The following is a 24,738-nucleotide window of genomic DNA, read 5'->3' on the forward strand; positions in this document are numbered from 1 at the left end:
CCAGGACACGCTGGAGGGACTATGTCTCTCGACTGGCCTGGGAACGCCTTGGGATTCTCCCGGAAGAGCTAGAAGAAGTGGCCGGGGAGAGGGAAGTCTGGGCATCTCTGCTCAAGCTGCTGCCCCCGCGACCCGACCTCGGATAAGCGGGAGACAATGGATGGATGGATGGACATCTATTACTCGTGTTATAAACGTCACCTTGATTTCAAAAACACCACAAATGCCACAAAGGCTGATTCAGCAATAGCAATTAAATATTGTGTTTTATCAGCCCCGCAAACCGTGCATCCCCGGAGTTGTGCATTTTCGTTAATGTTTTACAAGTTGATCTGAATTGGATAAGTGGGTTATAAAATGGATAAGTGGTTGGATACACAACTCTAGCTGTACTCTTTAAAATCAGACATGAACACAAAGCCTCAATTTATTGATGAGAAGTATGGTGTTACATTAAAAGCCGTTTAATCTGGCCATCATTTCAACCCAGCCATTCAAATATGCAACACTAAAAGTTAAAACTACTGCTTCATTGGCAGCTGATTGGTCACAAAGCAAGGACAAATCAGGACTTTCCAGAAACACATAAAAGTTTTCATTATGAAATTTGTTTTGCCTTGAAAATGCAGCAAGATTTCATGCTTCTACAAGTGTCATTGTAACTGATCCTCTCTTGCTCTCTGCTGGCTTATTTTTTTTTGTTCCCTTACTTAATACAGCTAGTCCCCGAGTTACGGACATCCGACTTACAAACGGGGCCGCAGCTGCTCCTTCATCTGCTCAGTAACTGCCGCTCCATCATCTCCAGCCTGGGGACGCTGCAAGCGGTGGCTGGACAGAGGCGGTTTCGCTGCTCGCGCAGTGTAGTGTCCCTCGTGCGGTTCCAGTTGATTCATTCTCAGTGGGCGGCTGGGTGCACAGCAAGTGCTTGTGTGCAGGACGGAGGCTTAATGGGGCGTAAGGGAGGGGGGGTCGCTGCACACCCACCACACCGCTGCAGCTTTTGCTCCTAACTGGACGGAGGCTGGATGGGACAGAGGGGGGTGTTTCACTGCCCGCCCACCACACAGCCTTGTAGTGTACCTGGAACGGCTGCCACCGTTCATTCTCGGTGAGCAGCTGGTGATGCTGCAAGCAGCGACCCGGTTGTAGATGAACGGAGGCCATTGAGGATGAATGGGGCGGCGGGGGGCAGCATTGTAGTGTGCCTCGGGTGGCTGCCTGTTGAATGGGGGGGGGGGCATTCACTACCCGCATTTGGCTGCACCTGGTTCGGTCTCGGTGGGCTGAAGCTGCAGGCAGCAACTGTATGCAAGTGGAGGTGACTCTGTGGTGGGCGGGTGGTGAACCACCCCTCGCTGCCCCCATTCATTCTCAATAGCAAGCCTGCTTATACTGTTACGTACATAGCAGGAAGTTGTCTCTCGTCAGTACACCAGACATGCGGACGAGAGGGGCCTTCCTGCTGTGATAGCGTGTACAGTGCTGCGCAGAAGAGCTCATCTTAACCTTTTGTCTTCACCCTTCAACAATGTCTCTGAAACACAAATCTGATGCAAGTGCTGGTGACACAGTAAAGAAGAGAAAAACCATCACCATGGAAAATAAAGTAGAAATAATAAAAAGGTCAGAGAGAGGTGAAACTCCATTATTCATTGGCAGTGCACTTGGTTACAGTGGGTCAACAACAGCATTTATTAAAATAATGTACATGTTCCGACTTGCATAAAAATTCAACTTAAGAACAAACCTACAGTCCCTATCTCATATGTAACCTGGGGACTGCCTGTACCTCGTTACTCTTTTTTCATATAATTTCCCCAGTGTCTAAGTGGTGTTACATGTAGGCTAGGAAGTAAAACTATCCACCGATTTTCTAAACCTGCTTATCAAAGGCAGGGTCACAGGGAATCTGGAGCCTTTCCCAGAAAGCAAAAGCCAAAAGGTAGGAACAACTTCTGGACAGGGCTCCAGCTCATCACAGGGTGAACACAAACACTAGGGCCAATGTAGCATCACCAATCCACAAAAGCTAAATTTACAGATGTAACCCCCATTTCTAGTTAAACCTACAAATACTCTATCTATAGAAATAATTAAATAAGTAAAAATAAACACAACAGTTTTTTTATACACATACACACAGTATAACACAAGTGTTAATGTATATACTTATATTACCTGCCAAGAATTGGTGCAGTTTATAATGCTTCTGACACAGTATGCCAAATCAAGGTGCCCAAAATAGAGGACGATTCAAAAAAGATTAAACAATACCCCAGAATGCAAAGCAAAAACAGAATTTTAGAATTTTCTGCAAATTTAATTAAAAAAAAACCAAAAAAAAAAAAAAAACATCAATATCACACTGGTACAAGTTCTCAAACGACTGTTGAAATGTGGCTCAGATGCATTCCATTCTACTTATGATTATGATATTTGTACACCTTATTTGGAGAACATCTGTTGTAAATTCAATTGATAGCACACGATTAGGAAAGGAATACACTGGTCTATAGAAGGTCCTACAGTTGACAATGTCTATCAAAGCAAAAAAACAAGTTATGAGGTTGAAAGGAATAGCCCGCAGAGCTTAGATACATTATCAAGACCACAGTGGTTTCCATGGGCTTTATGGTAGAATGGCTAGGCAACAAGTGAAAGCCCACTTGGGAGTTTGCAAAAATAAATAAATAAGCACATCTAAAGGACTCAATGAAAAGCAAGACTCGCTGGTTTGATGAAATTAAGCTTGAACTGCTCGGCCTCACCGCTCATCACCTGCACAATACCATTTCAACGGTGAAGCATGGTGGTGGCAGCATCATGCTATAGGGCAGCAATTAGGAGATTAGTCAGGTTGAGGGACAGCTGAACAGAGCCAAGTACACACATATTTTTAATAAAAATCTGCTCCACAGAGCTCTGGACCTCAGACTGGTCCGAAGGTTAATATCTGAACGGAACAATGATATTAAGCACAAAGCAAAGACAAAACAGGAGAAGCTTAGGGACACACTTATAAATGTTCTTGCGCCCCCAGCCAAAGTAATTAAAAATCAAGGAAAAATCATGTTTCGTAAGCGTCAGTAACACAAGCACGTAGCTACTTGCAAGCCGTCCGGCATCTGAAACTGACATCCTTGTATTACTGCAGTTTTTTAAAAATTTCACAATTCATACAAGGAAAATTTAAAAACAAAAACTGCATTTGAGGTTTATTTAGAGATATCACATATCTGAAGTGCAACTGGTAGAGAATTAAATGCACTACAGGCAAACTGTATATGTGGGTCTAAAGCACCAAGGAAGTAATGTGGAAAACTCAGGGCAGCATCAATTATGTTCCATACAGTATATACTGTATGTTATGTTTAAAATGAAAAAATTCTCATAAAATTGAAGATCAGTTCTTCTACATTGGGAAATGGCATTGTGTGAATAGGAAAATCAATCTATCATTTTTTTTTTTGTATTTTTTTATTTTGTTATTTCTATAAATACATAGAGTACACTTCATCAATGTTGCCTTCAACATGTAAAGTTTGCCTGCAGCCAAAAGTGGACTATGCATCCAACAGCACCGGTCAGTCTTCTAGCAAATGACAGTGTGATGACCACAGTAGCACGAAGCTGAGTGGCAAGATCTGAAACTTTTAATTTTATTTCATATACCAAAAGGGGTGTATAAAATATATTCATATATTCTAATGTCAAATTAGAATGTGACAGTTCCAGTGGAAGTAACTTTTGTATTCAGAAATAGTTAGGAAATGGTTAAATGGGGATTATTTTTTTACCAGTAACTGGCATCCTTGTTTCTCTGGCAAAAAGCAATTGCCTTGAAGTTTTTCCATTACTACATACCTTTCCCAGCATTTTTTTGGGGGGCCAAATGACCTTAGAGACCAGTACTTGTTTCGGTACTAGTAAAATGTCGAAAGAATTAATTAGTATGAGTACCTAGGGGGTGGTATTGGGCCAATACAAGTACAAATGAGTAGTATTGGTGCTTTCTTGTTCTTTACATAATCAAAAAAGGTGGACTGAAGTGATTTTCTTATTGGGAATGACATATTTACACATTTTTACAAGTTTTGATAAATAAAAATGAAGATTAATGAACAACAATGTACTGCAGAAGTGAATATTATTGCTCAACTTATAATTTAAAAAAACTGCAAAAGTATAGTATCATAGCCCAGTTATAATAAAAATACTGCATTGTAGGGTTCTGGCAATCCACAATTTTCATCATTATATGAGACCCAAAGAAATACAACTCTGACTTGCTTACATTACCTGCTTTTAGTTAAATAATGTAAAAAATATATCCAACTGATGCATCATTATCTGATGTCAACTCAGCAGTTGCTGGCTAGGACTACCGTTTGCACAAGGATATGCATTCTTATTAACTTTGGTTTAACAAGAAAAATATATCAACCAAGGTAAGGATTATACAGTTTTGTAATAGTACTTACTAACAAGCTGTGAGATGTATGACCTTAACTGCATGACCATACAAATCATCTAATTCATTTTTTTAAATGCTCGAATGGGTGCTACTGGGGAACTATGATCACAGCTGCACTGATGCTTTATTAGCATTGGCTTCACCCAAGCTTATCATCATTATTAAAATTATAAATAAAATCAAGTAATCATTTTGTTAATTAAAAACAGAACTAAAAATGAAGTGGATTATTCTTAAAAAGACTTGCATCATTGAGAGTAAATGTAATAACATTAGCATTATAGTTAGTAAAAGAAGGGATAACTGCTGGTCTTGGTCAGCCTATTTCTGAACTGCACACACATATAACTCTGGTCTAAATAAATTAAACATACATTTATTATGCATTTCTAAATCAAAAGCAAATCTACATTTAAACAACGCCATTAAGCGTGAACCATAATGAAAAGTTTTATCAAATACAATAATTCACTTGGGGAAATGGTCCTACCTGCTCGTTGTACAGTAATCTGGTTTTTCAGAAATCTGTCAACAACATTCATACACACCTGAAAATTTAATACAGGAACACCTATTTAATTACAGAAGCCAGAAAAACACAGTTATGCTTATTATTTTCTATTTTAATATGATTTAATATTAAATCATTTAGTTTCTGGACAGGCCTCAGATTTCATGCAAAATGGCATCCTTTAGTATAAAATTATTATTAAATATTAATATGTATGTATATTTACATTCATGGTCAGAACTATACTCCATTGTAACTTTCCTTTTAAAAAGTCATTCTGCTCTATCTATAAACTTACATTGTAAAAACAACAGAATATTAAGTATTTTCCATTAACATATTTGGTTAATACATTGGATAAAACATTGGAATAATTCATTGTGACAAAATGCAAACCGCTTCAAAAAATTTAGGCAACTTAAGCTTTGAGTCATTCATTTTAAATATTAAAACTGATTCCAACACAATTGTAGTGCTAGTCTACAGACCACCCAGGGCCATATTCATTGTTCACGGCTGAATTTGGCAACCTTTTATTTGATTTGGCTATAAATTATGATCATGCAGTGTTGATGGGGGATTTTTATGTACACGCTGATGTGAAAACTTGACAATTTTAGGAAACGTTGTACTCATTTGTTAAATTCAGTAGAATTTTGACAGATTGTCAAAGGTCCGACTCATAATCATAACCACACAATTAATTATAACCTACAAAGCTGAAATTTAAAATTTGAATATTACTCCATTAAATGAAATTATTTCTGATCACTACTTAATTATGTTTGATTTGGTTTGCCCTTACCAGTAGACTCACAGATTAAAACAAAGACAGTGCGGCATCTAGGTTGTAATTCGGCTTCAAAATTTATAGATACTTTGAGTAAGTCGAGTGTAATTTTGGAAAACCATTTAGATCAGTTAACTTTATAAAAAATTATAATGTGACCTTGAGAGATGTTCTGGACGCAGTGGCTAAAACAAAAGTGATTAAAGCACATTGAAACTCTCCCTGGTTTAATGAGAACACTCGAGCTTAAATTAAATTAGAGTGTCGAAAACTGGAGCGCAGATGGAGAACAACAAAGCTACAGGTCTGTAAAATTGCATGGACAGAGAATGTTAAAAAATATAAAAAGCCTCTCTTTATTATTTTAGGATAGTATTCTGAGCAAGCTTTAGATAGCAATAACAATAATCCTCGGGTACTGCTTAGAACAGTGGCTAACAAATGGGAATTCAGATCTACAGTGCAAAATACCAACTGACACTAGCAGTACAGACTATACTAACTTCTTTAATGAGAAAATTAAAAATATACAAGATCCCACATGTCAGCATCAAAGTGCAAACCGCATACTAGCTTGGCAGACCCTGTCTCACATTGAATTCAACATTTTAGAAATTTTAATCCCGTAACAGTGCAGGAAGTTTTGACTTTAATTTCTAAAATGAAACCTACTACTTGTTGCCTAGATCCAGTGCCAATAAAACTAGTAAAAAGCACAATGGTTGTTCTTGCAGCTCCTATTCTTAACATTATTAATAGTTAATTATTGCATGGCCTAGTACCTGGAGCACTAAAAGTGTCAGTCATCAAACCATTACTTAAAAAGTCAGACCTAGACCCAGACATAATTAATAACTACAGACCCGTTTCAAATATACCCTCTCTCTCTAAATCAGCTACAGTCACACCTTATGCATCACAATTTATTTGAGAAATTCCAGTCTGGCTTCCACACTGGTCATAGTACAGAAACGGCACTAATGCGTGTTGTAAACAACATTCTGATATCCTCTGATGAAGAAAACTACTGTAATTACAGTATGTTGTTAGACTTAAGTGCAGCATTTGACACCGTTGACCATTCTGTTTTACTGCGAAGGCTAGAAAATGATGTTGGGCTTACAGGCACTGTACTTGCCTGGTTTAGTTCTTATTTATCAAATCTATTCCAGCATGTACAGAAATGTGCTGGCAGTACTCCAACATCATACACAGACGTTCAATATGCTGTCCTGCAAGGCTCAGTACTGGGACCTTTACTCTTTTCACTTTACATGCTTCCACTGGGATCTATCATTAGCAAACAATGTTAATTTTCACTCATACACAGGTGACACCCAGTTATACCTTTCTTTTAGACCAAATGAAATTTCTCCAATGTTGTCTTTAACCTTTTAACCGCCAACTCCCTAAATATTCCCCATGCCAGGAGAAATCTGAACAATTTTCGTTTTTTTACTTTACATTTATTCAAGCAGTATTTAACTGCTGAAATGTTTCAAATAAATGGTCAATCAAAGGACGTAGCTTGAACAAGCGGTCACGGTTTGGATCTTTCATATCTGGCTCAGGTAACGGGCAGCAGTCCAGTTGAGATGCTGGGGATACACCCACTCATCGCCATCATCCGATGCGTCGTCATTCACAGTATCATGCAGCGCACGTTGCTGATCATCATTGTCGCTAAAATCTTCTTCAGAACTGCTACAATCATGATCAGAATTATTGTCCAAAATCGCCTGCAAAACCTCACTTGAAGTCAGTTTATGTTTCGCCATATTCACAGCTTTCACTTTCGAATCACATCACGTGATCGGCCAATACAAGCGCAGAGTTGTCGAAATACAACGTAGTAATAATACCCACGCCAAACTGTCAGTTATACTACGCGCCAGACATTCACATAACCACAGGCAAATGTGCCGGATAATTCCGGCAGTAAGGCGTCAGCAATAAAGCTACGATGCCGGATATATCCGGCAGAGGGCGGTTAAGGGGTTAATTAGTTGTGTTAGTGAATTAAAGGAGTGGATGAGAACTACTTTTCTTTAAATACAGATAAAACACATGTTAATTATTGGAGGGAATGACGTTGATCACAACAATATTTTGTCATCATTTAACTCCGCTGGAATCACCATTAATTTTACTGAATCAGCCCACAATCTAGGAGTTATCTTTGACTCTAGGCATGTCATTTAAAGCGCACATTACAAAGTTATACAAATCATGTTTCTTCCATCTTAAAAATGTTGGGAAATTAAGGAGGTTTTCTAAATAAGCAGGACTCTGAGAAATTAATTCCTGCATTTATTTCTAGTAGGATTGACTACTGCAATGCGGTGTTCACTGGATGCTCAAACTGTTATTTATACAACTTCCAGTTAATCCAAAATGCTGCTGCAAGAATTATTACAAGAACAAGACAATACAAACACAGAACTTCTATTCTTAAATCCTTACACTGCCTCCAGGTTAAGTTTAGGGCAGATTTCAAAATCCTCCTTTAAATATACTGTGTATATTTTTATATATATATATATATATACATACAGTAATACCTCCTCCATCGCGGGGGTTGCGTTCCAGAGCCACCCGCGAAATAAGAAAATCCGCGAAGTAGAAACCATATGTTTATATGGTTATTTTTATATTATCATGCTTGGGTGACAGATTTGCGCAGAAACACAGGAGGTTGTAGAGAGACAGGAACGTTATTCAAACACTGCAAACAAACATTTGTCTCTTTTTCAAAAGTTTAAACTGTGCTCCATGACAAGACAGAGATGACAGTTCCGTCTCACAATTAAAAGAATGCAAACATATCTTCCTCTTCAAAAGAAACAGAGAGGAAAGCAAACAAATCAATAGGGCTGTTTGGTTTTTAAGTATGCAAAGCACCGCCGGTACAAAGCTGTTGAAGGCGGCAGCTCACACCCCCTCCGTCAGGAGCAGACAAAGAGAGAGAGCCAGAGAAAAACAAAGTCAAAAATCAATACGTGCCCTTTGAGCTTTTAAGTATGCGAAGCACCGTGTAGCATGTCCTTCAGGAAGCAGCTGCACACAGAAAGTAGCAACGTCCTTATCGTCTAGGTGTGCGAACAGCTCCCCTGCTCACACCCCCCTACGTCAGTGCGCGCGAGAGAGAAAGTAAGTTGGGTAGCTTCTCAGCCATCTGCCAATAGCGTCCCTTGTATGAAATCAACTGGGCAAACCAACTGAGGAAGCATGTACCAGAAATTAAAAGATCCATTGTCCGCAGAAACCCGCGAAGCAGCGAAAAATCCGCGATATATATTTAAATATGCTTACATATAAAATCCGCGATGGAGTGAAGCCGCGAAAGGCGAAGCGCGATATAGCGAGGGATCACTGTATATACATACACATATACACACACACACACACACACACACACACACACACACACACACACATACATATACACACACAAATTGAGTGGAACACGCTGCAGTCTGTCTTAGGCAAACGTATGGTAGCTCGCTGGGTGAACGTACAACATGCAATTACCAGAAACATGGCATTATCTGCATGGGTTGAATGAAAGTGAGGTGCATGCAAGCACTGAAAATTTTTTGACGTAAATGTATGCACCATCTCAGCAAGTGCAAGTCACGTGTATAAGCTTCTAGATTTTTCATAGAATACACACCAACTCCTGTGGCTGTGGCTGAGCAGAGTGACTGCTCCACACACACACGTCTTTCATAGTGAGAACTGAGGTGCATGCATGTCTGACACATTCTCTGAACCTGCAATAATTTTAAATAAATCTGTTTATTGTTAACAGTATAGAAACTGATTATTCAGTTCTTAACACCACAAAAAAGGGGAGAAAAAACAAAAAAATATCCAAATTTTCAATTAAAAAGGTTGTAGGCAAACAGCAATGACTTATTTCTTATTTAAAGGTACATGACACTCTTTACTAATCTTTACCTTTTCATCATCTTCGAGAAGGAAATGTGAAAACCGACAATCAACTCTTTCACATCCACTGTTATTGAAGAAATAAAATCTGCAATATCTTGATTTATAGGCATGCTCAATACTTTCTTTTGCCTTGAAGAATGAAACAATTATATAATAGATCATAAAGCAGAAACAAAAATTTACTTAAGTTAAACACATTTAACAGGTGTCTACTTACTATGGGATTGCACGTGTTGATTTGTGAGGAAAAATTTGGCGCCATGCAGAATTTGAAATCTGTAACTGAAAGACAATGGTTATGTTAAAAACTATTAAGAAATAATGCCTTTCCTTAAACAAAAGTAATTTCATCTATCAAAAAGCTCTTCTTTTCCTGAAAAGGATACAGATTAAATAAATAGCAACAATAATAAAAGTTCAGTTATTTATGGAATTGCCCATAACAATATCCATGTTATAAGCCAAGTATATGATATCTAAACAAACCCTATTTACAGAGGTAGTAGGGCAAATTCTTCAGGTACACAGGAAAAAAAACAAATGTGTGAATTAAAGTGTTCACTTTGAGAAACCAGGTATGACAATACATTTTCAATAATTTCAACAATAATTTTAATTTTGTGGTCATTCTACATGAATTACATAACTTTCACCTTCAAACAGCACTGGAGACCCTCCATGCAGCAATGTCACAAGTTAAGAACCTTATCCTAGATGGAAAACCAACTACTAAGAAGGCAGCAAAAACAACTGGAAAAAAAGACCTGCACAGTTCCTGCAGCTTTAAGAATCCAGTTAGGTTATGTCCTGTTATTTAAAACTGAATTTTCAAATTAACTATTACAGGCATTGTACCACATGCAAACAGCGGCTTATGATGATAGATGCACCATAGCAATTACAGGCTGGAGTATTTTCCTTGCCCAAAAAGTAAATTCTGAAGGATCCATTTAGGGCAGGGGTAGGCAATGTCGGTCCTGGTGAGCCGCAGTATGTGCAGGTTTTTGTTCCAACCCAGTTCCTTAACGAGAACTCAATTATTGCTGATGAAGCACATATTGCTTAAGTAACATTTTGATGCTTCATTTTAGTGGTCTCGCTTGTTAAGGTTCTCCAACCTTAATTGCTTATTTCAATCTTAAACTGCTGCATTCTGTGTTTTAATTGCTCCTTATTAGCAATAAGATGTAAAAGACAAAGCAGCCAGCAGTTCTCCAGCTAGCTTTTTTCCAATTACATCTGTGTGTGTTCATCATGCACTGTTTGATTTAATAAAACACTTAATAGAAAAATGTGACAGACTGAAAATGATCTGTTTTAGGCTTCAAATCATTTGGATGATATCCTTGGAAAGGAAAAAAATCTACGATATAAGAGCCTTACATTGCACAGACTAACAAGCCATAAAATTAAATAAGGTCTGAGATTGGCAATGATTGGTTTCTAATTAAGCAATTGGGTTGGAATGAAAACCTGTAGCCACTGCGGCTCACCAGGACCGACACTGCCTACCCCTGATTTAGGGTATGCGCTTAATTCATGTTTCTTTTAAAGAGGAAAATGAAAATGTGGCCGGGACTAGGAGGAAAGTATTGTGTCAACAGGACTGAAAAAACAGTACTGCGCAGACCTCCAGAAAAAGAAAAAAAAAATTCTATTTTGACAGGCGAAGGAAAAAAATCTCCTTAATCTTGAGAACCAAACCCAGTTCTTTCAAAGGCATGAATTATGCTGATTCAGCACAGAAGCACAGTTTCATGCAAAGGATGAAAAGAATCTAGAAGAAACTACTAAATCATGAAGTTGGCGAGGTAATAATTTGACAACTTTTCAAAAGGATCTAGACTAGATTTTGATGCAACTTACCTACTGTCAGGAATACATTATTAATTTATTAAAAATATACTCATCTTAAAAATGATATATCTGTTACTTGCATGCATTGTTTTCAGGGATGGCAAAAAAAAAAATCAATGTCACGTGTTCATTTAAACGGAGATCAAGAAAATTAGAGATACAATGGGGTTTAAAGAGGACCCAAATTAAACAGCATCAAAGCATGCATTAAAAAGGAAAAAAAATCAAAACTTGTGTTGCATAATCCAAATATTACAAGAACATTAATTTTTACTAAAATATTGTTAAATAAATCATGTCCAAAAAACCCTCCTATGCATGATGGTAAAGCATGCTCAAATTATACCGGGGTCTTCAATTCAAAAGCTCAGTCATCTAGAGTGAGCATCATTACTGTGCATGAAAGGATTTTTCAGAAATGGTGTATCTGAGCATGACTGGATTAAGGGACTTGAGCAATTTGAGATTTTTTTCCATAGACTTTTTTTTTTGATATTATTGGGCCACTCCTGAAGCCCACATATGATTTTTAAAATCCATCTCAGCCTTTGGTATTACAAAATAAACAAACAAACAAAACAACAAACAAAAAGAAGGGCTTTTTGTGAAATACTAATTTTCAGTTTTTATTGATAATATTTTGTTTTTGTTTTCGGATGTCATCTGTCACCTTTTGGTCATGAAGATGTTTACTCTGTACGTACCATTAATCTGAAACCCTGACAATGTGTTGGACAGATCCATGGATGATGAATTCTGGTTTATTCTTTGTTGCCTCCTGTCAAACTTTGAAGTTTCCGGAGCCGATATCCATACACTGCTGGAGGATGGGAGAAAGTCAGTAACAAAATTAATTTGCTAGAAATGAGGAATTTGTTCCACGCTTTTCCATCATCTTACATGCCAGTAAACTAACTAAACAATTTAATTAAAAAATAACATTCTATAAATGATCAAATAGGATTTATAATCATCATCGCCACCAAAACTTATTTAAATGCCTTTTTTTTTTTTTTTTTTTTAAGTTTGCCAAAGTTAGCCAATTTTCTCTCAAACTGGGTAAAACCTAATGAATTCCACTACTACAGTACTGTTATTGGATGGCTATTTTTGACATAGAAAGTTACATTAACAAGCAGCTCAGTACAATGTGATTTTTTGAAAGAAGCCAGCCAGCTACAGCAGTTCAGGCATCTGGTTAGGATCCATCCTTAACATATCTCTGTGGAGGTGTTTTGGGCATTTCCAAAAATGAGACCTTGAGGACACAGTCAACAGATTATATCTCTCAGCTGGCATGGAAATATTGTGGTATACCTTGGAGGACTGGGAGGTGGCGGCGGAGAAAATGGACATCTCTGCTCCTGTGACCCAGAACCTGATAACTAGCAGAACATGGGTGGATGATTTATTTAATTCACCTGTCCAGCCATTTTTCCTCCAGGCCATTTTTTACCAATCAAAATTAATATAATCTGCAGCATGCTCAGAGCTATGATTCCCAAGAGATAAGACTCGCTGGCTGGAGTTGGCTTTCGTAGGAAAGTCTAATTTGACTTTTAAGATTTAAGTCTTACCTGCTAAGACAGTTGGGCCAAGTACCTCTTTTGAATGTTAGATAATTCTCTCCACAGTTTGATGAATAGGGGCCGGGGCTTGAATTTTAGGATGGGACTGAATCACACCAATTCCTTATGTCCAAAAAAAAAAAGGAACAAAATTCCCAAATTCCCAATGCTTGTTCAAGGAAAACAAAGATTTTGCTATTGCCATTATTATCCCAGTATGGAATTGGTTGATAAACATTTTACGACTAATGCAGAACTTAAGAAGGTGATCAATCAGTTGCGACCTAAAATCTATTTCATTTGTAGTGTTCAGTATCTGAAAGAGGGAGTTAGAAATGATTCCAAAATTAAATGTGCATTCGACTGCTGAATCTAATGGTTAGGGCTTTAAGCTGTCCATCCAACTATTCATTCATTTTTTAAGTGGCCTGTCCAATTATGGGGAACGGGGATTAGGTGCCTATCCTGGCTGCAATGCAGTAAAAGGAAGTTTAAGGGTCAATTCCAAAATAAGATTTATTTAGCATTTTAAAACTTGCTAACTGGAAAAAAAGCATATATACACATACACACATATATACATACATACACAGTGGAACCTCAGTTCACGACCATAATTCGTTCCAAACCTATGGTCGTAAACCGATTTGGTCGTGAACCGAAGCAATTTCCCCCATAGGATTGTACGTAAATACAATTAATCCGTTCCAGACCGTACGAACTGTATGTAAATATATTTTTTTAAAGATTTTTAAGCACAAATATAGTTAATTACAACATAGAATGCACAGTGTAATAGTAAACTAATGTAAAAACATTGAATAACACTGACAAAACACCCAGGCTCCCTGCTCAGCTGCAAGCGCAGGCTCGCTCTTTCTCAGCAGCACACCAGCCCTCTCTCTCCCTCTCAGCAGCACGCCAGCCCCCTCTCTCTCTCTCAGCAGCACGCCAGCCCCCTCTCTCTCTCTCAGCAGCACGCCAGCCCCCCCCTCTCTCTCAGCAGCACGCCAGCCCCCCCCTCTCTCTCTCAGCAGCACGCCAGCCCCCCGTCTCTCTCAACAGCACGCCAGCCCCCCCCCCTCTCTCTCAACAGCACGCCAGCCCCCTCTCGCTCTGCAACATTGCAGCAGTTCACGCTATAGCCTTACAATCCAATCGCTGTATAAACACTTTTTTTTTTTTTTAAATGAGTTTTAAGCACAGGGAAAAAAATGAACATTTGAAAAAAGAGAAAAGTAACATTGCAACACTTTCTTCTCACCACTCTTCACTTACTTAGAAGCCATGGTTAAATGCAAAAGGACAGAAAATACCGTACAGCACAAAGAGTTAACAGGTAAAGCATGCAAGTCTGACTGAGAACAACGAACAGGGAGAGGCTGAACACGTGCTTAAATACAGTAATCGGCGCGTACGAACAGGAAGGGAAACTGGCTTGTTCGTATACCGAGTGTGTGGTCATGAACCGAGGCAAAAGTTTGGCAAACTTTTTGGTCGTAAACCGAGTTGAACATGTACCGAGATGTTCGTGAACCGAGGTTCCACTGTATATACATATACATATACACATAAATATATACACATACATATATACATTGTATATATACGTACATATATACACACATATACATACAGTGCATCCGGGAAGTATTCACAGCGCATCACTTTTTCCACATTTTGTTACGTTACAGCCTTATTCCACAATGGATTAAATTCATTTTTTTCCTCAGAATTCTACACACAACGCCCCATAATGACAATGTGAAAAAAGTTTACTCAAGATTTTTGCAAATTTATTAAAAATAAAAAAAATGAGAAAGCACATGTACATAAGTATTCCCAACCTTTGCCATGAAGCTCAAAATTGAGCTCAGGTGCATCCTGTTTCCCCTGATCATCCTTGAGATGTTTCTGCAGTTTAATTGGAGTCCACCTGTGGTAAATTCAGTTGACTGAACATGATTTGGAAAGGCACACACCTGTCTATATAAGGTCCCACAGTTGACAGTTCATGTCAGAGCACAAACCAAGCATGAAGTCAAAGGAATTGTCTGTAGACCTCCGAGACAGGATTGTCTTGAGGCACAAATCTGTGAATTTCCCCATGGGATTAAAAAAGTATCTATCTGGGGAAGGTTACAGAAAAATTTCTGCTGCTTTGAAGGTCCCAATGAGCACAGTGGCCTTCATCATCCGTAAATGAAAGAATTTCGAAACCACCAGGACTCTTCCTAGAGCTGGCCGGCCATCTAAACTGAGCGATTGGGGCAGAAGGGAGGTGACCAAGAACCCGATGGTTGCTCTGTAAGAGCTCCAGAGGTCCTCTGTGGAGAGAGGAGAACCTTCCAGAAGGACAACCATCTCTGCAGCAATCCACCAATCAGGCCTGTATGATAGAGTGGCCAGACGGACGCCATTCCTTAGTAAAAGGCACATGGCAGCCCGTTTGGAGTTTGCCAAAAGGCACCTGAAGGACTCTCAGACCATGAGAAAGAAAATTCTCTGGTCTGATGAGACAAAGATTGAACTCTTTGGTGTGAATGCCAGGCGTCACATTTGGAGGAAACCAGGCACCGCTCATCACCAGGACAATACCATCCCTACAGTGAAGCATGGTGGTGGCAGCATCATGCTGTGCGGATGTTTTTCAGAGGCAGGGACTGGGAGACTAGTCAGGATAAAGGGAAAGATGACTGCAGCAATGTACAGAGACATCCTGAATGAAAACCTGCTCCAGAGCGCTCTCGACCTCAGACTGGGGCGACGGTTCATCTTTCAGCAGGACAACGACCCTAAGCACACAGCCAAGATATCAAAGGAGTGGCTTCAGGACAACTCTGTGAATGTCCTTGAGTGGCCCAGCCAGAGCCCATACTTGAATCTGATTGAACATCTCTGGAGAGATCTTAAAATGGCTGTGCACCGACACTTCCCATCCAACCTGATGGAGCTTGAGAGGTGCTGCAAAGAGGAATGGGCGAAACTGGCCAAGGATAGGTGTGCCAAGCTTGTGGCATCATATTCAAAAAGACTTGAGGCTGGAATTGCTGCCAAAGGTGCATCGACAAAGTATTGAGCAAAGGCTGTGAATACTTATGTACATGTGATTTCTCCGTTTTTTTATTTTTAATAAATTTGCAAAAACCTCAAGTAATCTTTTTTCAAATTGTCATTATGGGGTGTTGTGTGTAGAATTCTGGGGAAAAAAATGTATTTAATTCATTTTGGAATATGGCTGTAACATAAGAAAATGTGGAAAAAGTGATGGGCTGTGAATACTTTCCGGATGCACTGTATATGTGTGTATATGTATATAGTCATGTGCAAATTTTTTAGGCAGGTGTGAAAAAATGCTGTAAACAAAGAATGCTTTCAAAAATGGAAGTGTTAATCATTTATTTTCAATCAATCAACAAAATGCAGTGAATGAACAAAAGAGAAATCTAAATCAAATCAATATTTGGTGTGACCACCCTTTGCCTTCAAAACAGCATCAATTCTTCTAGGTACACTTGCACACAGTTTTTGAAGGAACTCGGCTGGTAGGTTGTTCCAAACATCTTGGAGAACTAACCACAGATCTTCGGTGGATGTAGGCTTCCTCACATCTTTCTGTCTCTTCATGTAATCCCAGACACACTTGATGATGTTGAGTTCAGGGCTCTGTGGGGGCCATACCATCACTTCCAGGACTTCTTGTTCTTCTTTACGCTGAAGATAGTTCTTAATGACTTTGGCTGTATGTTTGGGGTCGTTGTCCTGCTGCAGAATAAAGTTGGGGCCAATCATTTGCCTCCTTGATGGTACTGCATGATGGATAAGTATCTGCCTGTATTTCTCAGCATTGAAAACACCATTAATCCTGACCAAATCTCCAACTCCATTTGCAGAAATGCAGCCCCAAACGTTCAAGGAACCTCCACCATGCTTCACTGTTGCCTGCAGACACTCATTATTGTACCGCTCTCCAGCCCTTCGACGAACAAACCGCCTTCTGCTACAGCCAAATATTTCAAATTTTGACTCATCCTGCTGCCATTTTTCTGCACCCCATTTCCTATGTTTTTGTGCATACTTGAGTCGCTTGGCCTTCTTTCCACGTCGGAGGTATGGCTTTTTGGCTGCAACTCTTCCATGAAGACCACTTCTGGCCAGACTTCTCCGGACAGTAGATGGGTGTACCTGGGTCCCACTGGTTTCTGCCAGTTCTGAGCTGATGGCACAGCTGGACATCTTCCGATTTCGAGGGGTATTAAGCTTGATGTGTCTTTCATCTGCTGCACTAAGTTTCCTTGGCCGACCACTGCGTCTACGATCCTTAACGTTGCCCGTTTCTTTGTGCTTCTTCAAAAGAGCTTGAAAAGCACATCTTGAAACCCTAGTCTGCTTTGAAATCTTTGTCTGGGAGAGACCTTGCTGATGCAGTAGAACTACCTTGTGTCTTGTTGCTGGGCTCAATCTTGCCATAACATGAAACTGTCTTCACAACCTCACCTTGGTAGCAGAGTTTGGCTGTTCCTCACCCAGTTTTAAGCCTCCTACACAGCTGTTTCAGTTTCAGTTAATGACTGTGTTTCAACCTACGTGTGACATTGATGATCATTAGCACCTGTTTGGTAGAATTGGTTGATCAAACACCTGACTAGAATCCTACAAAATCCCTGACTTTGTGGAAGTGGACCGATAAGAATTGACGCTGGTTTGAAGGCAAAAGGTAGTAACACCAAATATTGATTTGATTTACATTTTTCTTTAGTTCACTCACTTTGCATTTTGTAAATTGATAACAATAAACAATCAATCATTATTTAAATTTCTGAAAGCATTCTTTGTTTACAGCATTTTTTCACACCTGCCTAAAACTTTTGCACAGTACTATACATTATATATATATATATATATATATATATATATATATATATATACACACACACACATATACACACATATATATATACATACATATATATATTGCTCACAGAAAACTGGCACATGGAATTTTCAGAACTTGGCAAGAAGTCATTCCCTTCTAAAATAGTCTGCAGGGCCCTCTGCCATTACTCTCTGCAAGGAGCGGAGATCATCCTTCAATGCTTTTTGCCTTCTTTACTGATCTTTATGTTAAACTATGGTGAAGCATCTATAATAGGAAAATTATTTTTGCTTTTGAATCGTCGTGTCATTTTAGGATTTTTTTTTTTTTTTTACCCCCCAAGCAGAGACTTTACACATACCACTAGCAACACTACTAAAGTGAAAATATGAAAGCTCACGGAACCAACATTTGCTGAAGCGTACTGGTTATGCCTATAATCCAAAAGGCATACGAAACAACATCTGCGTCTTCCGTGACAACAGCTCTGTATACCTAACAATTAACAGAGCCTGTAGTAAAATAATTAAAATTTATCTACATAGGCAAGTGGGGCTCATGAACCATGAAGGAATGTCATGTCCCAAACACTGCCACATACCATGTTTAAAGCTGTAAATGAACCACTTTCTACAAAGATAATATTAGCTAATCATTGATAAACACAATTTGGGAAATGTTACAGGTTAAATGCTACAAGGTGTCAAACTGTCATTTCTTAAAGCTCCACTTTCTGTATTACATCTTGCCTGAAGAAGGTGCCCGAGATGCCTCGAAAGCTGGCATATTGTAATCTTTTTAGATAGCCAGTAAAAGGTGCAATTTTGCTCAACTTCTCATTGCATTCATAATGGCTAATACAGTACAACAGCCTTGCATTAAAGTGGCCAGAAACAAAGTACGGAAAGTACACAAGGACAAAATAAAGTACTAAATGGATGAGACAACACAACAACAAAACTGTATATCACTCAGGAAGACTTTATTATGACAGTCATTAGGAATCTTAATTCACCCACAAAACAAAGACAGAAACCTGAAATCAAAGTAAAATGGCTGGTAATGCAGTTTACCACATACTGTAACTGATACAAAAATTGAATTAACTCAAACACACACAAAAAAAACTAGAGGCGGCTTGCAAGGTGTTAGTAGCAGAGTGTGTGGGAAATAGACAGATGACGGTTTACAAACTGAGTGGACATCTTAGACAAATCACTTATGGTGCGATGTAAATTAGTGTTTAGTGGAGTTACTTTTAGCAGTAACATTTTCTGGGTGCAAATTAAGCACACAAAAGTGTGTTTTGTAACACAGTAAGTCACTTCAGCTGTTATTGCTGTCATCCTACTGCTTTTTCATTTAAACACTACATAACACAACAGCAAACATTTTCTGGAACTTAACAGGGACCAACTTTTCCAGGAAAGCACACTGCAGGATGCACGTGCCTGAATGTCCTTTTCATATGCAGTAACATGTTTAATCCTTAAATGCTACACTAGTTGAAATGTCATCCTAAGCAAACCAAACCATCTGCAAACATCAAAACAGACCCTACCCGTTCTGAACGCTTCCTGCTCCATTCCCCACTCACTTTTTGTCCTACTCTCATCTCCACAAGCCGACATGGGTGGAGTCGACGTAAACACACTTAAAAAGGGCAGTGGAGTGGATTTTACTTAATATTCAGAAATAGTTGCTTTAAATCAGATAAAAGTGTTGACCACTGCTATATTGACTTTTACATATTAATCTTTCTATTTTAAAAAAAAATCTTGGCGATAGAAAGACGAGACGTGATGTTCTCAGAAAGACACTTTAAAGTCTTGCGAGAATTAAAAGATGAGATTATTGTTGTCCCCAGACAGTCTCGCAGGGATTTTTAACATGAGATTCTTTCAAGTCACAGCCTACTTAGAAACATTTTCAAATAAGATCACGGACATCAAACCTCTCGGTCGTGTAAAGGCTATTATCAGACACACGTCCTGTGCTCCCAGCTCTTAAAAATACTTTCTAGAAGACACGTCCATGACTAAGAAGAAGAAGAAAGAGCAGCGCATGCAGATTGCGTGGCACGGTGGCAGCAGCAGCAAGACCGCAGCTGATTGAGCAAAGGGGTGTTTAAAAAAGAAAAAATGTATTTGGTTCCCATTGTATCACCGTTTAAGAGGGGGGGTTGAGGAGGAGCGACTGCGTATCCTTGAGGTGCGTTCAGCCCCCCTCTTCACAACGCGAGTGGAAGAGACGTACTCAGTGAAAAAAATGGAACAGCGAAAAGAGATTGAATATATTGTTCGGATTTAAATTTTATGTCAGAGACTTAATTTGTGTGGCCATCAGGGGGTGGGGGGGAGGGAGTAGTGTTTCTTCCCAATGAAGAGGCATATCACCAAGGGGTGGGCGAGCGAATCCCCCTAGTATTTATTAAATACCAAACCAAAAATTCACGATATTGTTCAGCTCTACTTGCAATACAAGTAGCTAATTTGTTTCAAAAGCCATCCAATTTTCAGTAACAATGGAACCATTATACCTAAAGAAAAACTTCCTTAACACTGGAGTCCCTGAAGCCTACAAAAAAAGTCGTAATGCCGGGCCACCTTAAATTCCTTCGCACCTCTTCATTGGCATCTTTGTTTTGTAAATGTGTCAATCAGCACAAAGCCTGATATGCCATTCCCCCTACCAATGCAGTTGAAGTTCTCCCAGCTCAAGCATGTTTATCAGGGAGTGAGGTGCCTGGAGTTGTATAGTGTAAATAATACTATTTTGAATACAGTAATCCCTCGCTACTTCGCGGTTCACTTTTCGCGGATTCACGACTTCGCGGGTTTTTAAATACAAGTGATTGCCCGCCTATCGCGGAAGTTATGTTCCAGACCCATCAGCAACAGGAGAAAATCCGCAATATAGAAAGACCATATAAATAAACATTTTTATAGTTTAAGCCTTAAAATACCCATCCCACATGCTTTAAACACATGAAAACTTATAAAACACAACTTTGTTAACACATATGATATGTGGATGTCGGGCTAAGGATATGAGTAACATCTCACTATTATAAAACATTTTAATTTCACGCAAGACAAGACAGTGAGACAGGAAAATATGTGCTGTACAGGCTTTTAAATTATTGACACACAGAGCAACAAGCAGCACAAAGCCAGCACAAAGTCCACTTCTCCTTAGCGTTCATTCAGCTCCCCACCCCCTTGACAAAGCGAAGTGGCAGGAGCATACTGCGCCTCCGGGGAGGGGGGTTTGAGCGAACGTGCGTTCAGCACTCACACACCCCCACTCCTCCTCCTCCTTCCGAATGTGCAGAGTGACAAGCAGGCATTTTGGCAGAAGCAGCACAAAGTCAATTTCTGTTCAGCGTGAGTTCAGCTGCCCCCCTTCACAAAGCGAGTGCAGACACATCGACGTCTGATCGCAGTGTGCAGTGTTGGTCTGTGGTGTTTAAGAATGTAGAAAGTGTTTAAGAGCATAGGAAGTGTTTATAAGAGTGTGGGAAAGGTTAACAAGAGAGTGAGAAAGGTTCATAAGAGTGTGGGAAGGGTTTATAAAGCCTTAAAATATGTATAAATAATAAAATAAATATAGGTCGCTACTTCGCGGATTTTCACCTATCGCGGGGGTTACGTTCCAGGGCTCTGGAACGTAACCCCCGCGATAGGTGAGGGATGACTGTACATACATTTCATGTGTGTTCCGTGTCTACAACCATCTGGATAAATGTAGGATGACAGAAAATGCGAGGCAAGAAACATTGAACAGTTTTTTCATGCTATAATGACAAAATGCTGTTGTGTCCAAGTATCAAACACTTTCACAAAAGGTATAACAAAACAAGTGCGCCTTTATTCAAGAATATAACTAAAGAAAATAATTCAATTTACATGTTGCTGTCAATATGTAAAAACCAAAACCCAAATATCAATTGCATGGCTGGTGTAGAGGTAAGAATGGCCTTTTCTAAATCAAGAAGTTGCAGGTTTGATCCCAGGTCTTCCCCACATTTACCGTTATGGAATTGTGAACTGCTATTAATACTATTATATAATAAAAACACACATTTGCTTTGAGTCTGTAACAGCTGGTATAAAGTTTTACTACTTGTTAAAGATATTACTGAAGGGATATAAGCAGACACACAAACACTGGTGAATCATGTCTTCTTAGTATCTTGTTGTTACTTGAATTTTTTTTTATTCAGTATTATTCGTGAATAAAAGCACACTTGTTTAGAGCCCTATGGAATACATTTTATTCATTTCACAAATTTCTTTTTATTATTTTTTTTTCAACTTCGGTTTTCATTGTTTTATTTTTCCTTGATTCAGATTTTTTTTTGTTTTTTTTTAACTGCAAGAAAGTAGTAACAGCTTCAACAAAACAATCACTAATGAAATGGCACTTTACATTCCTTTTAATGAAACAGCACACTAGCACAACTACCAAATTTTGCATTTCCATTTATCAGGAAGGAGCCCAGATCCTCCATAATGCTGTATGCCAAGACTACAGTAGGACAGGGAATGCCTTCCAGAATTGTAAAAGCTGTTTGATGCATCCTTCTGAGATGAAGGTTAACTTCACTCTAAGGGTCTAGGATATTTGTTACAGCCTGAGCTGATGTGTTCTCAGCCAGAAAGAACTCTTTGCAGAGGTGAATATGTTTAGCGTGGTAGCCTACTAATTCAAACCAGCTATTCCACCCAGTGTTTCCTGCCTTGGGGGTTGGGGAATGGGATGGGGGGTATGCCTTGGTCAGCACAATCACTTTCAGTGACACGAAAGTTGCCCATCTCCTTTTCCTGGCAGGCTTTTTGAAGAAGGCAGACTTTACCCACATCACTAGTGATGTAGCCTCACTTGAGTATTTATATTGCTTTGAAAACTTCCTGGAATGCTTTCAGACATTACGATGCATTGTCTGTAACCACTGCTAGAATGTCATTAAGACTCAGCTGGTTGTTGTGAAGGGACTGAAGTGCTGCCTGCGAAAAGGTGGAAAAGTTGCAGCTCTCCATAAAGGTAACAGACAGACAGACAGATAGACAGATAGATAGATACTTTATTAATCCCAATGGGAAATTCACATTTTCCAGCAGCAGCATACTGATGCAATAAATAATATTAAATTAAAGAATGATAATAATGCAGGTGAAAAAAAGACAATAACTTTGTATATGTTAAATGTTAACGTTTACCCCCCCGGGTGGAATTGAAGAGTCGCATAGTTTGGGGGAGGAACGATCTCCTCAATCTGTCAGTGGAGCTGCCAAAAAGTACTGGTCTTCTGTACCTGCAATTGTAATTACGTAAATTATTTGTAATGATTCTTAAATCTTATATGTTTACAGAGTGAAAAACGTTCATCATTACATCTGTAGCTTCATCTAACTGCATATCTTAAAATAATTAATTACAAAACAAAAGCGAATTAATCTGGAAGACGCTAAATCCGGGAATTAAACAGGAAAAAAATAAAGATTCCTGCTTTTAAGGGCTCGTTGCATCTTGAGGAGAAGCCTGCTCTTCTGCCCAGGTGTGTAGGTGCCAGGTTTATAACAGAAGAGTCAAATGTGGACCTTGCACACCTCGTCACCGCGAGGCAAAACATTTATTAAATCCAGAAACATCTTTGTTAATTTTTAAAAGGGAACCCTGTTAACAACCTGTGCCGTTCACGAATAACATTTTTCTATGGGAAAGGCTGTTAATACCAGTTAAATATAATTTCATGTACAATCAGAACTGCCTACATTATAGAATTACCATACAGCCAAATGTTTACTCACCTATCACTATGATGAGAACTATGTGCTCTCAGCTATCGGTGGTTTCATCAACTACAACATAAAATTTCTTGCCATGAATCTTCCGAAGAACGGCATCCATATGTTGTTCAAAGACACTGGGCAAATGAGTTTGACGAAGCCTGCTCTCATTTTCTGGCAGCGCACTTCCTCATTTACAGTGCTTAATAATGAAAGGACGCATCTTCGTCATTTTTTCAAGCGGTATGTCTGACTAACATGGACACAAAGTCCTCCACAAACTGGCATCTTGCATCTGACGATTTTGTTGTTTCCTCTATTGTTAACTAAAGGGCAGCATTTCTCAACCTTTAAGTATTCGCGACCAGAGTTTTCATAACAGTTTTAGTAGCGCCCCCCCCTAACGTTTTTTTGAAAGGAGCCCACTAATACCAATTTATTAATTAATTATTAATTTTAATTAATCATACATCATAGATGCATATTTTATTATACCTACTTAACTTTTATCGACATTTATCTAACTCTGTATTTATTTTTCTAGTATGAGAAGTAGTTTAAGTTAATTTGTTTTGGTTTCAATAAATGTATTTTTCATATTTTCAATTCTTGTTTTCTTTTTTTCACATCTTCACTCCCCCCTAGGGGGGCCCGCCCCACAGTTTGAGAACCACCGCCTAAAGGGGAACAGTTTCTGATCTTAATTCCTCCTTGCTCTTGAGATGGGTTTTAGATTTGACATTGTCACTGCAAGTATCTTTTCATGTCCAGTCTATGGTATGGTGGCAAAACTTGAGGAAAGTTGTTGTCCAGATTTGTAAAACTCACTGGGAGTTGTGCTCTCAAATTTGCAGTTAAGCTTGTGTTTCTTAGTTTTTTTTGACGTAGTTAGAGTACCTGATACTGCTCGCTT

The 24,738-nt window shown here is 38.9% G+C and overlaps 1 protein-coding gene across 4 annotated transcripts in view; it reads right to left on the reverse strand.

Moving 5' to 3' along the window:
- topaz1 (testis and ovary specific TOPAZ 1) overlaps positions 1 to 24,738 on the reverse strand; it is a 124,451-nt gene that overhangs the window by 66,031 nt on the left and 33,682 nt on the right. For 2 of the 4 annotated variants that reach the window (XM_051935620.1, XM_028817937.2), the window contains 4 exons: positions 12,294 to 12,409; positions 9,950 to 10,014; positions 9,739 to 9,861; positions 4,968 to 5,025 (listed from right to left, as the gene is read on the reverse strand). In XM_051935620.1, the coding sequence (XP_051791580.1) occupies positions 4,968 to 5,025; positions 9,739 to 9,861; positions 9,950 to 10,014; positions 12,294 to 12,409 (362 nt within the window). The remainder of the gene's footprint in view (positions 1 to 4,967; positions 5,026 to 9,738; positions 9,862 to 9,949; positions 10,015 to 12,293; positions 12,410 to 24,738) is intronic. The other 2 variants (XM_028817934.2, XM_028817935.2) reach the window with 2 other exon arrangements.

Source organism: Erpetoichthys calabaricus, chromosome 13, assembly GCF_900747795.2.
Source record: "Erpetoichthys calabaricus chromosome 13, fErpCal1.3, whole genome shotgun sequence".
NCBI classification, from domain to species: domain Eukaryota; kingdom Metazoa; phylum Chordata; class Cladistia; order Polypteriformes; family Polypteridae; genus Erpetoichthys; species Erpetoichthys calabaricus.